Consider the following 16,247-nt stretch of genomic DNA (forward strand, 5'->3'; position numbering starts at 1 on the left):
GCTTTGAAGATTTGGAGACATTACCTTTATATGAAAGCATTTGAGATCCTTATCGACCATAAAAGCCTGAAATTTTAGCAAAAAGGGTCCAGTTGAATCTTGGGGACAACATTGAAAATGATACTGCTTCCCACCCTGCAACCGATGGTTAGCCTGAGAGCACTAACCAAACCATGGGAGATATGTTGAGAGCATGTACTATTGACTTTAAAGAGCAGTTGGGAGATCATCTAGATTTGATTTAATTTTCGTGCATCAATAGTTACCATGCGAGCATTACGATGTCACATGTTGAGGCATTGTGTGTAAGAAGTATAGAAATCCCACTTACTGGAATGATTTTCGTGAAAATTTGTCTTGGGAACAAATTTCGTTGAAGTAGAAATATCCAGAGTTATTCTCTGAGATGAGTTACTAGGGCGTAACTCGTTTTCTTTAAGGGGGGTAGAATGCGATAGAAATTCGCGCTTTTTACCTATTTTTATGGCAATTTTATGCATTTTATGCTCATTTTTAGAAACTTACACATGTTGATACAAAGTAAATAGATTCTCCGCATAAGAAAAAGGTGTTCTTGAGTAACACAAACAACTTTAAGTTGGCAAAAGAATGCACATGAGTGGCACAAGTACTTCTCTAGTAAGAATGAGTTAAAGACTTTTGAAAAATGTGTGAGTTCTCGTGTCAAGTTTCGGGACGAAACTTCTTTTAAGAGGGGTAGATTGTAATCACCCGTAAATTTATAAAGTTATTAATATATTTTAACGTATAATTAATTATAAATTAAATGAAATTTGTGAATTTTAGTAATAAATATATATATTGAATGTATATTTATCTTATTAAATGCATTTCAAATATTTTAATGATTTATAAAATCAAACATTTTTAGAATCATAATTTGAAAACGATTTGAAACATAGAAACAATTCGATTTTAGAAAAGTATTTCTATTCGGGTTTGGACTTGAACACTTTTTAAATTAGAAAAAGAATCTTAATCCTAGCCTAATTAAAATACCTAAGCCCAAATAAACCACAAACCCAAAAATAACCCACAATTAATTTCTCTCTCCTCCCTCACCAAACTCACGTACATAATTTTATCTCCCTCCTCTTCATCCTTCACGTATTTTCTTCTCTTCGGTTCCCTGATTCTTGTTCCTTCAAGCACACCACCACCACCTAGCCGTACCAGCTACCCCACCTATTGCTGCGCCACCCCTGCTGCGCCGCCGCGTCCTCCGCCTGTACCAGCCAGCGACCTCCCTTCTCTCCCTCTCGTTCATGCCTTCTTTTCTCCCCGTTTTCTTGCTTCTGGGCTTGCTTCTCTCGACAGCCACCACAGTACCACCACCACCACCATCAGCAACAACCACCTCACTACAGCCCTTGCCGCGCAGCGCCGCCCATTCGCGGCCAACCTCCCTTCTTTCTCCTCCAACACACGCAAGCAGTCTTCCCTTCTCTTCTTGTTTCTTGCTCACGCCAGCCACCGTGTTGCACCTCCGCCGCGCCACCAGCCATGCTACACCACCGGCTCGCCAACCTCCTGCCCTGCTGCCGCCGTCCCTGATTGCCGGCCAGCCACCCTTCTCTCTTTCGTTTGGTTAATTCTTAAAAACCCTAAGCTAATTAAATGTTTTAATTATGTTTTATTTATGTAATTTACGTTTTATTGAATTAAATGTATAGTTTTTAGTATTCAATTAAGAATTTCCGATTTATATGTTTTATGTAATTTAATTATTAAATTTCAGATTATATAATTGATTGAAATAAGAGTTTAAATTATTTAAAGCATGAACTTTAAGCCTTTAATGGTTTTAAGTCATGGTAGAATGATTATGAATTATTAAAACTATTATTTTATGTTCTAAGCATGATAATTTGGTTTTGAGAAAGCTTTAAATGATTTCATATTGCTGGAAATTTAAAGGACGATGTTTGCAAAGAGTTTTCAACGAATTTTAATCACTAATTCAATAATTATGATGCTAGGAAATCAAATATTGAGGTTTTAATATTGGGGAAGGTTCTAAATATGTTTAGGATGCATTTAGAATGCTTTATTAAGGTTGCGAATGATTAGGAATTGATTGGGATTATTTGTTGGTTGTTTTAGGCGGAGAATTCTCTTTAGGCGACTTTTGAAAGTGTTAAAGTGGCCTATCAGTTTGTTTACACAAGGTACGTACATACCTGTGTGCTTGGTGTGCTTGGTGATGTGTGTTATTATTGAAACCACGTTGAATTTGTCGATGAACTTGGTTATGTTGAAATTTACATGTTTAATATTGTTGGATGAACATGTTGAACATATATTTCGTTATGAGAATTATAACATGTTAGTATAGATGATTGATGAAAACATGTTGGTTGGGAACAATGGATTATTTAATATATATTAGTTTAGATCGATTGATCGTTGTTCCCTTTTAGCTTTTCACTACTTTATGAGCGCCGAGGACCTTGTTTAGTAAGTTGAAACTTTATACCCATACACAGGGGTTGATCATTGTTAAAGGAAAGGTTGAATTAATTGGAATGAGTCTTGATTGATACCTTTGTGATCACTTACTTAATCCCAAGATAAAAACAGGTGTGAATAATTGTTGATTGTATGACTTATGTGATTGTTGAGTCATAACAGAGTTTTAATCTATAAATCATGTAAAGCGAAACTGAGTAGCAATAGCTTTAGACTGTGCACGTCTGAAGTGATGGACAAACAGGAGTTGGGGTTCATGGTGGTAGCCCATGGCCTTTTCTGGGACCGGATTGATCCCGTGTTCTATTTTTATTCAAAAGTTCCTCGATGTCGCAGGTCACTGAGTTTACAGAGTCGCGCCCGTACCTCGTCTTCCTTAGTGAAGCTTCTAGCTAGACAACTCGGTCCATTGACTATTTCAATTAAAATAATATTATCGTTATAAAAGTCTAGTCCAGTCTAGTCCAGTCTAGCCTAGTCTAGTCAAGTGTGGTCTTCAAATTTATATGTTTGTCTGCCCTTACTTATGTTTTATTAGTATCATGTTAGGATTGTTCGTTTAATAGAATCATGTTAGGGTTATTATTGATTTATTATGTAGTACTCAGCTTTGCTGATTACGTGCTTTGTTTGTGTGTGTTGATTATGGCTATGCCTTATTGATCCTGTGATTACCCATTTTGGTGAGCAGTCTCTAAGGATCAATAAGCGTTGCCATCTACAGGTTTGAAGATGATGCATCATTTGGATCGGGATTTGAGAGCTTGTATTTATTTTGTTTTGTTAAGTGATTTGGGTTTTGTTAAGTTGGACTTTAAATTTGTCATACTATTTACATTCCCTTATATACGTTGATTGGTTTTTGGGACTAAATCTGTAATCGATTATTTATAAACCTAAAGTTAGTTTTATGTTTTCCGCTGCAAAATTCTGAATAAGCCGTTACGTTCTCACACTGGCGATAATGCCTTGATAATTCTCTACGTTTTATAAAAGTTATTTTAGAAAAGGAGAATTGTCGGGGTGTTACAAAGACGCAAAAACATAAGAACAAAACCTAAAAATAAAAAATAACACAAAAAATGTAAAAGAACATAAAGTAAAAATAAAGTACCTCAAGAAGTAAACGAAAAGAACACTAACAAAAATCTGAAAAGAACACTCATATTAAAAACTAAAGAAAAGGTGCCAAAATTGAAACGACATATTCTCTCTCCTAATAAACAATAAAAATAACAACAATTTCTTAAAAAGCACATCATGACAAAAATGCAACAGAAAATAAACACAAAGAACAAAAAGAAATGAACCAAAGGCAAACCAAAACAGAATAAAAAGGTAAAAACACTACTTCAAGTTTTATGTAGGACACAAGAAAAGAACGTATTCTCTGTTATAATAAACTATAAAAAGAACAAATGCTTTATAAAAAGAACATGATCAATGCAACAATAAATAACAAAAATAATCAAGTACCGATAATATAAAAAAAATTTAAAAAGATTAAAAATGTAAAAAGAACAAAACAAAGATTTTATAAACTAAACGGAAAAGAACATAACATGATAAACGAAAAGAACATTTTCCATAACATGAAAAGAACATTAATATTAAAAACCAAAGAAAAAGGTACAAATAAGAAAAGAGAATATTTCATAATAAACTATAAAAAGAACAACTATTTCTTAAAACGAACATTTTTTGAAAAATACAACAGAAAACAAAAAAACTGCCGATTATAATATTAAAACTTAAAAAAACGATAAAAAAGTTAAAAAAAACAAAAATATGTTGTGAATAAAACAGGAGAGATGAGAGAGAAAGTAGGGTTGTCCATGTTATTCCATATAGTACCGGTATATATAGGATACAATGGTTAGGGTTTTACTGAACCCTAGAATATTCCGGAAACATTAACGAGGGTATAATGGGCATCCATTATTATGTTTCATAACACTCCCCCTTGGATGTCCATTATACAAAAGTAAAATTTCTCTCTTAAAACAAAATATTTCCTAATGCGCGAACTATGCTGCCTCATTAAAAACCTTACCAGGAAAACCCAGTGGGAAAAACCATGGTTAAGGGAAAAAGAGTGCAGCGCGCATCTACTCCCCCTCATGATTACATAACTTGAGATCTTTGAGACGACGCAATCCAATCTGGTAAACTAATTTCTTGAAAGTAGCAGTTGGAAGCGCCTTGGTAAATAGGTCTGCCAAATTTTCACTTGAACGAATTTGCAGAACCTGTACATCACCATTCTTCTGCAGGTCATGGGTAAAGAAGAATTTTGGTAAAATGTGCTTTGTTCTATCACCTTTGATGTATCCATCCTTTAGCTGTGCAATGCATGCTGCATTATCTTCATACATAACTGTTGGAGCTTCTTTCCATGTGGATTTGCCACAATCTTCTCGTATATGTTTAATTACAGACCTTAACCATACACATTCACGACTAGCTTCGTGGATAGCTAAAATTTCTGCATGGTTAGAAGAAGTAGCTGCAATGGTTTGTTTCATGGAACGCCAAGAAATGGCAGTACCACCACATGTAAAGACATATCCTGTTTGTGATCGAGCATTGTGGGGATCAGACAAATAACCTGCATCTGCATAGCCAATTAAGTTTTCTTTGGACTGGTTAGAAAAGAATAATCCCATATCTTTCGTTCCTTGGAGGTAACGAAGTACATGTTTTATCCCATTCCAATGCCTTCGAGTTGGACATGAGCTAAACCTTGCTAACAAATTTACTGTAAATGATATGTCAGGTCTCGTATGACTAGCAAGGTACATCAATGCCCCTATTGCACTTAAGTATGGTACTTCAGGACCAAGGATTTCTTCATTGTTTTCTCGAGGGCGAAATGGGTCTTTATCCACATCTAGTGATCTTACAACCATTGGACTACTCAACGAATGTGCTTGATCCAAAGAGAACCTTTTTAGTACCTTTTCTGTGTATGTTGTTTGATGCACAAGGATTCCATTCTTTAGGTGCTCAATTTGTAGCCCTAAGCAAAATTTGGTCTTTCCAAGATCTTTCATCTCAAATTCTTTCTTCAAATATTCTACTGTATGTGAAATCTCTTCAGGAGTCCCAACAATGTTTAAATCATCAACATACACTGCGATTATTACGAATCCTGCTCCAAATCTCTTTATAAAAATGCATGGACTGATGGGATCATTCTTATAGCCTTCCTTTAACAAGTACTTACTTAGGCGATTATACCACATACGCCCTGATTGTTTCAATCCATAAAGAGATCTATTTAATTTTATGCAGTAATGTTCTCGAGAACTAGAATTTTCTGCTTCTGGCAGTTTATATCCTTCTGGGACTTTCATATAAATGTCATTGTCCAGTGGCCCATATAAGTAGGATGTGACTACATCCATTAAACGTAAGTCCAGTCCTTCTCTAATTGCCAGACTGATAAGGAATCTAAAAGTAGTTGCGTCCACCACAGGAGAATATGTTTCTTCATAATCGATTCCAGGTCTTTGTGAGAATCCTTGTGCAACCAAACGTGCCTTGTATCGCACAATTTCTCCATCTTCGTTCTTCTTTCGCACAAAGACCCATTTATGTCCCACTGGTTTTACACCTTTAGGTGTACGGACTACTGGTCCAAATACTTCTCTCTTTGCAAGAGATTTTAATTCTGCCTCAATTGCTTCCTTCCATTTTGGCCAATTATCACTTTGTGTACACTCTTCAATAGACTTTGGTTCTTGATCCTCATTTTCATCCATAACATCAACTGCTACATTGCATGCAAAAATTTCATCGACGTCGATTTTATTTCGGTTCCATTTCATTCCAGACATGACATAATTAGTTGAGATCTCTTCATTATCAGGTACCTGAATTTCTTCATTCGTCATGTCTAAAGTCTCTTCTGGAGATCCTTCAGAATTCTTTGCTTCCTCGGTTTGGCCATTATCAATCGCCGCTCCTTTTCTTTTCCGAGGATTCTTATCTTTGGAACCAATAGGTCTACCACGCTTCATGCGTGCTATAGACTCACTAGCAGTTTGATATTGTCCTGCTGGGACATCAAGTTTAATTGGAGCATTTATAGCTGGTATATGTGACTTAGTCACTCTATTTGGGTCAGTAAATGCGTCTGGCAATTGATTTGCTAAGCTTTGTAAATGAATTATCTTTTGTACTTCTAATTCACATTGTTTAGTACTAGGATCAAGATGAGACAATGATAATTCACTCCAAATGATTTCCTTCTCCAGCTGTGTATTTTCTCCCCCTAATGTTGGGAAGACTGACTCATTAAAATGACAGTCTGCAAATCGAGCCTTAAATAGATCCCCTGTAGATGGCTCTAGATATTTAATTATTGATGGGGATTCAAATCCAACATATACTCCTAACCTCCTTTGAGGGCCCATCTTAGAACGCTGTGGTGGAGCAATTGGAACATATACAGCACATCCAAAGATTTTAAGATGGGAAATATTTGGTTCCTGACCAAAAACCAATTGTGATGGGGAGAACTTTTGATTACTCATTGGCCTGATGCGAATTAATGCTGCTGCATGTAATATAGCATGTCCCCAAGCAGAGATTGGGAGTTTGGACTTCATAAGTAATGGTCTAGCAATCAACTGGAGACGCTTGATTAATGATTCAGCCAGACCATTTTGTGTATGAACATGTGCTACAGGATGTTCAACACTTAGCCCATTGGACATGCAATAATCATCAAAGGCTTGAGAAGTGAATTCACCAGCATTATCAAGACGAATTGCCTTCATAGGGAAATCTGGAAAATGTGCTCGTAATCTAATCAATTGAGCAAGTAGTCTCGCAAACGCCAGGTTACGAGTTGATAACAAGGATACATGTGACCATCTACTAGATGCGTCAATTAAAACCATAAAATATCTGAATGTTCCACACGGTGGGTGAATTGGCCCACAAATATCTCCTTGTATACGTTCCAGAAAATTGATAGATTCAAAATTTATTTTGGCTGGTGAAGGCCGTACTATAAACTTGCCTTGTGAGCAAGCAGCACATGAGAAATCATTAGCAAGAATCTTCTAGTTCTTCAGTGAATGCCCACACGAACTTTCAATTATTTTTCGCATCATTAATGAACCGGGGTGGCCTAACCGGTCATGCCAAACAGTGAAATTATCAATAAACTTCTGGTTTACCGTAGCATATGTTTCAATTGTATTGATTTTAGTGTAGTACAAACCAGTGGAGAATGCAGGTAATTTCTCCAAAATATGCTTAGCGCCTTGGGAAATACTCGTGATGTGAAGGTATTCAATATTTCCTTCACTTGTTGTCTCAACATGATATCCATTATGTCGAATATCTTTAAAGCTCAATAAATTTCTTTGAGACTTGGGAGAATATAATGCATCAATAATTTCAAATTTCGTTCCCATAGGCAATAATATATTTGCTCTTCCGGAGCCTTCAATTATATTTGTACTACCTAATATAGTACTCACACTAGTTTCTTTCATTGTCAAATAAGAGAAATATCTCTTGCTTTTCAATATGGTATGAGTAGTTGCATTGTCTGCTAAGCATAAATCTTCACCATTCATTGCTAACTGAACTTGAGGGGTATTCATGTTCTTCAAATAAATGAAATATCAATAAGAATAACTTAATAACCGAAATTTAACAATGTCATATAAGACCATAGTTCAAAACAAACAAAATCCAAAATAAAATAACATGAATCCAAGAAAACAAAGTTTTATTCTTAAAGGACCATAAACGACTCTAAGGATTAATTATTCCCTTCAGGGGTGGTGAGAAAATCAGCAACTTCCAGGTGAGTTGTATTGCCACAATCAAAATCACCTTCGCCATCTTCGTACACAAGATTTGTTTCTACTTTCTTTCCCTTTTGCTTCAGTGATTGTTGATAAAGCTCAACCAGGTGTTTTGGTGTACGACATGTACGAGACCAATGACCTTTTCCTCCACATCGATAACATACATTGGTCACATTCTCGCTTTTATCTTTCTCTTGTTTGTTACCATCTTTATTGTCCCACTTCTGGTGGGGATACGAGTTCTTGAAAGAACCACCTCGGACTCGACCTTGACCATATCCATATCCACGTCCACGTCTTTGACCACGTCCTCGACCGCTATTGTTGGCATGATATTTTTCTTTCCCATTATGGGATGTCACATTCGCTTCAGGGAATGGAGTAGATCCAGTTGGACGGGATTCGCGATTTTTCATTAATAGCTCGTTGTTTTGCTCAGCCACAAGGAGACAAGATATAAGTTCAGAATATTTCTTAAATCCCTTTTCACGGTATTGTGTCTGCAGGACAATGTTATTTGCGTGAAAGGTAGAGTATGTTTTCTCTAACATTTCTGCATCAGTGATTTTCTCTCCACATAACTTCAATTGTGAAGTAATTCTGAACATAGCTGAGTTATATTCACTTACAGACTTAAAGTCTTGTAGTCTTAAATGTAACCAATCATAACGAGCTTTAGGCAATATCACAGTTTTCTGGTGGTCATACCTCTCCTTTAGATTACTCCAAAGGATTTGTGGATCTTTTACAGTCAAGTACTCAATCTTAAGACCCTCATGGAGGTGATGGCGAAGAAATATCATAGCCTTAGCTTTGTTTTGACTTGTTGCTTTATTTCCTTCTTTGATTGTATCACCAAGGTCCTTTGCATCTAGGTGAATTTCGGCATCTAACACCCAAGACAAATAGTTCTTTCCAGTAATATCAAGGGCCGCAAATTCAAGTTTTGCAAGATTCGCCATAACACACTATACAATATTATAATAATACTATTAATTAGGGCTCTCTTACTACTACACTTTAAAACTTGTTACAAAGCATGCTGAAATACGAAGTATAAGCAAAAACGGAATATAAGCATATCGATTGAATAAGCACTTTATTTGTTAATACGGAGAATAATACATTAAATAAGCGGAATAAGCATATCAGTTGTTTAAGATTACAACTTTGCGGTATTCTCGACATTAAATAAGTATATGAAATAAGCAATATCGTGTAGATTAGTTGCATCGAAATTAATACGCATAAATCATGATAACGATGATAAAAATAACCATGATCGCAAAAAAAAAAAAATCAGTAGAAACATGATGAAGATTATCTTAATATAACCCAAAGCAACAATACATATACCACTGATATGCTTATATTAAATAAACATTGTCTAAAGTCAAACAATTCAGAAAACAATAATAATTATCAATTAAAACAAACATCAATAGTATATGTGTAATTATCATAATAATATGTGTAACCGTTGGAGGATAATAACTTATCAATTATAACGCCTATAATAATAACCGTAATATCAATCAATCAATAACAACGATTATCAATCAAACAATTATCTAACACAATAACGATTCTCTAATCCACCACTTTACATATCAAAATAAATACGGAGTACAAGATATATGCATTATAGTAATGTAGAAAAAATTTGATTAACCGCAAATCAAAATAAAATCACAGTCATTTAGAATAAAACAAATCAACAATTATAATCATCATACATGCCCATGAAATAAATTAATATTTACTTACATCGATAGTGACAGATTCTCTTTATGATTTTCTCCTTGTTAAATCTCTTTGATTTCCGTCAGTGGTTTGAACTGGTGCTGATAACGTGTTGTGAATAAAACAGGAGAGATGAGAGAGAAAGTAGGGTTGTCCATGTTATTCCATATAGTACCGGTATATATAGGATACAATGGTTAGGGTTTTACTGAACCCTAGAATATTCCAGAAACATTAACGAGGGTATAATGGGCATCCATTATTATGTTTCATAACAAAATATATATAAAAAAAATAAGAACAACGTTTTTATGAACTACACAAAAAGAACATCAAAAAAACATGAAAAGAACACTAATGTTATAAAAAAAGACCAAAAATAAAGGAAAAAGAACAAAACACTTGAAAAGAACATCATTTTGTTTTTCCTTATCGATCAAAAGAACAAAATAAAAGGGACGAAAAAACAACAAAAACATAATAAAAGGAAAAAAACCCGCAAAATAAAAGTTTTTTTTATAAAGAAATTCAAACAGTGGCAGTTGTGATTTTCTCTCTCCTCAATGTCTTTTATATAAATAGCCAATTGAATGCAACATTCATTTCACACTCAACCTTTTTTTTTTTTTTTCCCTGAAAGTACATTTCACACTCAACCTACATGCAATTGAAATTGAACCGTCAGTTATCCAAAAATTCCTAAAAACTTCTCAAATTCTTCCAAAACTGAAAAAAAGTTAGAAATTCTACTACACTTCACTTAAAAAAATTCGCCAGTTTCTTATTTGAAATCATTTTCGTCAAAATCTGGGTTCGAAAATAGAAACCCTAACAATCGAAAAGGGGAGTACAATCCGATGCAACAAGTTTTACTGTGTAAGAATTCAACTCAACATTCCCAATATTTATTTAATTTTTAGTCAATTTTGATTTTGGATGAAATTTTACTAAAAAAATATGAAAATGTAAACAGAGGAGATGATGTTCCATTGAAATTTTTTTTGCCACCGAAACAAAAGAACACTAAAGAACCATATCCTCCTCCAACGATTGATGAAAAGTTGCTAGAAGATATAAACAACAAAATTGCAGAGACTGGAACAGAAGAGGCAGAAAACGAGTAAGTTGATTTTTCATTTTTAACATAGATCTAGGTTCTTTTATTATCTGTATTTGTTCTTTTCAAATTATTTACTGATCTAATTAAAAAAACAAAAACGACGATATTTTGAGGAACTTAAAACTAGATCTATATTTTTATTCAAAAGTATTTTTGCTCTTTTCTCACGCATTCGATCTATGTTGTTCTTTTAAGTGTTATTTGTTCTTTTTCACAACATTATATGTTCTAATAAAAATATATTTTAATTAACTATATCAAAAGAACACTCTAAAAATTTAAAAGAACAACCACTGTAGATTTAAAAGAACAACCTATGTTCATCTAAAAGAACAAAACATGTGGATCACACAATAAAAGGAAAATGATTAAAAATAACATTACAATCTGGAATGAACATTAGAGAAAAGAACAAAGAAGCGTACGGACACTCTAAAGATTTAAAAGAACAATCACACTAGATTTAAAAGAACAACCTATGTTCATTTAAAAGAACAAAACATGTTGATCACACAGTAAAAGGAAAGTTATTAAAAAGAACATTAGAGGAAAGAACAAAGAAGCGTAACTTGATCAACACTTGACCAACATTTATCAAAAACATCAATATTATTTAATAAATCTTCAGAAACTGATGTCAATCCTCTGAATATATCATGCTCTTGCTTCGAAAGCTAGCAAAATTGTATTTCTCACTCTCCTAAGAAGTACTATTCTCCTTACATCACTTACTTTCAACAAACTAGAACAATACCGAAGAAAACATAGAGAGAGAAGAAAGTAGAAATTGCATTTCTTACGCTTTCACTCTCGCTCTCTGTATCCAACTCTTTCTCTGTCTTAAAATATTTCTTTTGTTGAGAGAAAAAAAACCTCTCTTCTTTCTCTCTCTAAAATGTATTTCTAAAATTATAAAATGATGAATGATTGAGATTCTGGAAGTCAAACATTATATATATAGAATATGAGAAATAGAAAAATAAAAATGAATTAACAACAAAGTAGTAGAAATAATAAATTCTACAAGTGTGCATGATGAGAACTGTGCACTTGTTGTTTTACTGTTCTTTGTTTTTTCATAACATATGTTCTTTTATAATAATAGTCTTCAAAAACAAAGGAAAGCACTGCAAGAACAACAAAAGATGGTGGAAGAACTTCAAAGGAAGTTGATAGAACAGCAGAGAAAGCTGGAGATTATAGAACAAAAGAAGATTGATGAAAAACAATTGGAAATGAACAGCCACATAATACGGTGGAAGATCTTGAGAAGAAGGATGAACCTGAAAATGGAAATAAAGAGGAAGAAATAAAAGTTCCTGAGAAGCAGGATGAACCTTAAAATGATGAAGAAGTTGAAAATTAACCTGAAAAAAAACGAAGTTAACTTTTACTCTGAGGAATATTATGCATTTATTAATTCTATTTCTCATTTACATTGTAGTCATTGTTTTCATTTCTTAACCATACTTTTGTGTTTTTTTAATAAAGAGAAGAAAGATGGTCAACAAGGTGATGATGTACCTCAAAGTGAGGTGGAAGTACATCAAAAAACAAAGGGGAAATCAAAGAAAACGGTCCCAAATAGAAAAAGAACAAGGTACCTTTTATATAAATAAATGATGTTCTTTTATTTTTCTTTTATGTTATTTTTTGTCCTAGTAATGCTCTTTTGTTTTGGTCAATAGAGCTCAAATGTTGAAGGAAGAATTCCCCGAGCTTATGCAACCGTGAAAGAGGAATTTGAAGCTGAAGAGAGAAAGAAGACCCTTTTACCTTCTGAGAAAGTTCATAGAAGGGCCAAAAAAACAAATAAAGGAAAGTGAGGACGATGAAAAAGTTGATGAGGAAGAACAACTTGTCCAAGTTGGTAAGAAGGGGAAAGGAGTCTCTTTGAAAAAGACCACCGCCTCAACTAAGGTGAACTTCAAATATCTTTTCTCTCTTTGTATATTATTTATTTACCTCATGTTCTTTTATAATATAAACAGAGATCTTTATATAATAATGTTCTTTTACTTCCTTGTCTTGTACTTTTCACCTTCATTTATGATCTTTTTCCTTTAGAGGGTGGCGAAAAAATCAGCTCGTTTTTTATTCTGATTATGAAGATGAGGTAGTGAAGAAGAAGCTGAAGAAGAGGAAGAAAGGTCCCCTATTATGAAGAAGGGAAGACGAATGCCTGAGAAGGTCAAAGAATTCATCTATTTCTTTATTCTTTTTTCGTTTATGTAGTGTTCTTTACACCCTAACTAATGTTCTTTTTTTCTTTTCAATTTTTCATTTTTCAGAGAGGTAATAAAGGAAAATAAATAGTGATGGTTGATGATTACATGGAAAAATTGGATGAGGAGGAAGAAAATGAAGGAGAAAAAGCTTTGATTGCTGCTAAACCGAAGGCTCATGAGCGCAAATTGAACCTGAGACAAACTCCACAACTGATGTTGCGCTTCTTGAGAGGAATTTCATCTAATTCTGAAAGTGATCGGCAAAAACAACAAGCCATCATGGAGTTAGGGCTTGGAACATTTCTTAACCTTGACATCCCCCAAAAATGAAAATCCTTTCCCCTACGAGTTGATTGCTAATTTCAACCCGTCAGATCGATCCCTACATCTACAAAAATCTTCTATTCCCATTATCGTAGAGGACGTATACCTGGTCTATGGTATACCTATTGGAGGAGACCCGATGGTGGAATGGACAAATGAACAAGATCTGGGAGTCTTGAGGGTATTTTCAGAATTTTGGGCGTATTGGAACGTGAAATTTGGTTGCCCAAAATTGTAGACATTGATTGAAAAGATGATCAAAAGTGTGACTCCAGTTGATGATAACCGGAAGAGATCTTTTCTAGTGGTTGCAGTTAACACCTGCATTAAATCCACTATCAATATAGAGACACACTTCATAATTCTTTTGTTTCTCGTTAATGTTCTTTTGTATGCCTCTGCTGTTCTTTTTCTTTTCTGTTGTTCTTTTGTTTTTTAGTTGGGTACGTTTGATTTTTCTATAATGTACTTTCCTTTATTTGGATTTCAATTGTGTTCTTTTGTTTTGAATTTAATGTTCTTTTCTTTGACTTTCATTGTTCTTTTAACTCGCTTTTATGTGTCTTTCTTAAGTAACATAATTTAATGTTCTTTTCTTATCATTGTTATTTTAAACTCTCCCTCTAATGTTCTTTTCTTTTAGGTGACTATTCTATTTTCTTATTCAATTAAGAATCATAATTAATGTTCTTTTTTATGTTTTTCTGTTTCCAAAGCTAAACTTCAGATTCCTAGCTAGCACTGTTGATTTGGATTAAGTAAGAAGTTTGAATTGGTGCCAGTATACCTATACCAGCCTTCTTACATCAGCTAAGTACTGAAATTTGGACACAAGAAGATGGTTTGCTGGTCCCCTACCATTTTTAATGGTAAAATTCAATCATTAAACTAGCATTTCCCTTTTTTGTAAATTACTCCCATCTTCTTTTTTCATCTAACTAACAAAAAAATATGTTCTTTTTCTTAAATTAGGTTTGCTACTTTGATCGGGTGAAAATCATAGAAGAATATCCTCCTAGGAACTTCTCCATTATTTCTTGCTGGTCAAGAGAAACGATAAGCAGCAAGGTAAGGAATGATAATGATACAGGCTTTGGACATGGAGTCATACTTGAAAGAATTGAAGGTCCACCTGAGCTACAACTGTATAGGGAGGATATCCAGCTGCTAAGACAACAACAAGCACTCAATCAACAACAACAACCACTTCATCTTCAACAACAACCACCACCAAAGAAACAACAACAACAATAACCACAACAACAACCACAGCAACAACAACAACCACAACAACAACAACAACCACATCAACAACAACATGCACAACAACTACAACAATAACACGAGCATCAGCCCAACTGGTTTCTAAATGATGTGATTGGAGCACATTAGGGTTCTCCAGTGACTCCACTCGGTGATGACCAGGAAATGCCACAGCAACAGGCACACTCCAACACCATTGAGGAAGTCAAAATACCTTCAACAATTAAGGTAAAATAAAATTCCCTTAACACAACCATTACATTTAGTTTTTGACTGTTTTTTATTCTAATGTTTTCTTTACTACAACCTATGTTCTATTAATTCTTATAAATATTCTTTGTTTTGTGCTGTTCTTTCCTCCTTATAGTTTGATCACTTAAGTTTTTCTACCATGTTCTTTTGCATTCTGTGTTAATGTTCCTTTCTATCAGGCAACAAGTTCTTTACATTCTTGAAACATGTTCTTTTATAAATTTAATCATGTTATTTAATCATGTTATTTAATCATGTTCTTTTATAACCTTAAGATGTTCTTTCCTTCTTTAAGCATGTTTTTTAGCTCTTGAAGCATGTTCTTTCGACTCTCCTCCTTATTCTTTTGTTTAGTGTGAATGTTATTTTTTATCATTCACGCTTTAAATGATGTTTATTATTTTTTGTTATTGTTAAATAGGAATTTCATGCAGAGTTCCTTAAAACCACTACTAAACTAAGTAGTGTCATGAACAAGTTCAACGACTATTGTCGTTTTCCAGAAAGTTCTTTGACACTACAAGTGATGTCAAACAAAGTATGCCATTCAATATGGCAAAAATGTGGTCGAAATGCTATGGAACTGAAATTCCAGTCAACTTCGAGAAGGAAAAGTTGAATACCGAGAAGATTGGTTCAATCCCCAGTCAAGACAAGAAATTTTTCAGCTCTGACTACTTCACAATTTTATTTGATGAATCAGTACAGAAGGCAATGGTGGGGAATGAAGGGAAGAAATTAGAAGAACCTGAGGATGCTCCATTGGAATCGCCTCCATTTTTCACACCTCCTACTCTTTCATCCCAGTCAGATTTATTAAGTGATTTGACATTGAAGCTTGGAATGACTTCCACTTCAAATCCTCCTCCTCCTGCACATGACTATGAGGAGGAAATAAATTTGGAAGCCATCTTGGCAAACAAATCTTTGACTGAACATGATTTGGAGACTATTTATGGGGAGAAAAGAAATGATGCTGACAAACAAAAGCAACCT

The 16,247-nt window shown here is 34.1% G+C and overlaps 1 protein-coding gene across 1 annotated transcript; it reads right to left on the bottom strand.

Annotated features, from left to right (window-relative positions):
• Positions 1-8,272: 8,272 nt before the first annotated feature.
• LOC130469786 (uncharacterized) lies at positions 8,273-9,283 on the bottom strand. Its single transcript, XM_056839259.1, has one exon. The coding sequence runs from the start codon at positions 9,281-9,283 to the stop codon at positions 8,273-8,275; it is 1,011 nt and encodes a 336-aa protein (XP_056695237.1).
• Positions 9,284-16,247: the final 6,964 nt, after the last annotated feature.

This window comes from Spinacia oleracea, chromosome 3, assembly GCF_020520425.1.
Source record: "Spinacia oleracea cultivar Varoflay chromosome 3, BTI_SOV_V1, whole genome shotgun sequence".
Taxonomy (NCBI): domain Eukaryota; kingdom Viridiplantae; phylum Streptophyta; class Magnoliopsida; order Caryophyllales; family Amaranthaceae; genus Spinacia; species Spinacia oleracea.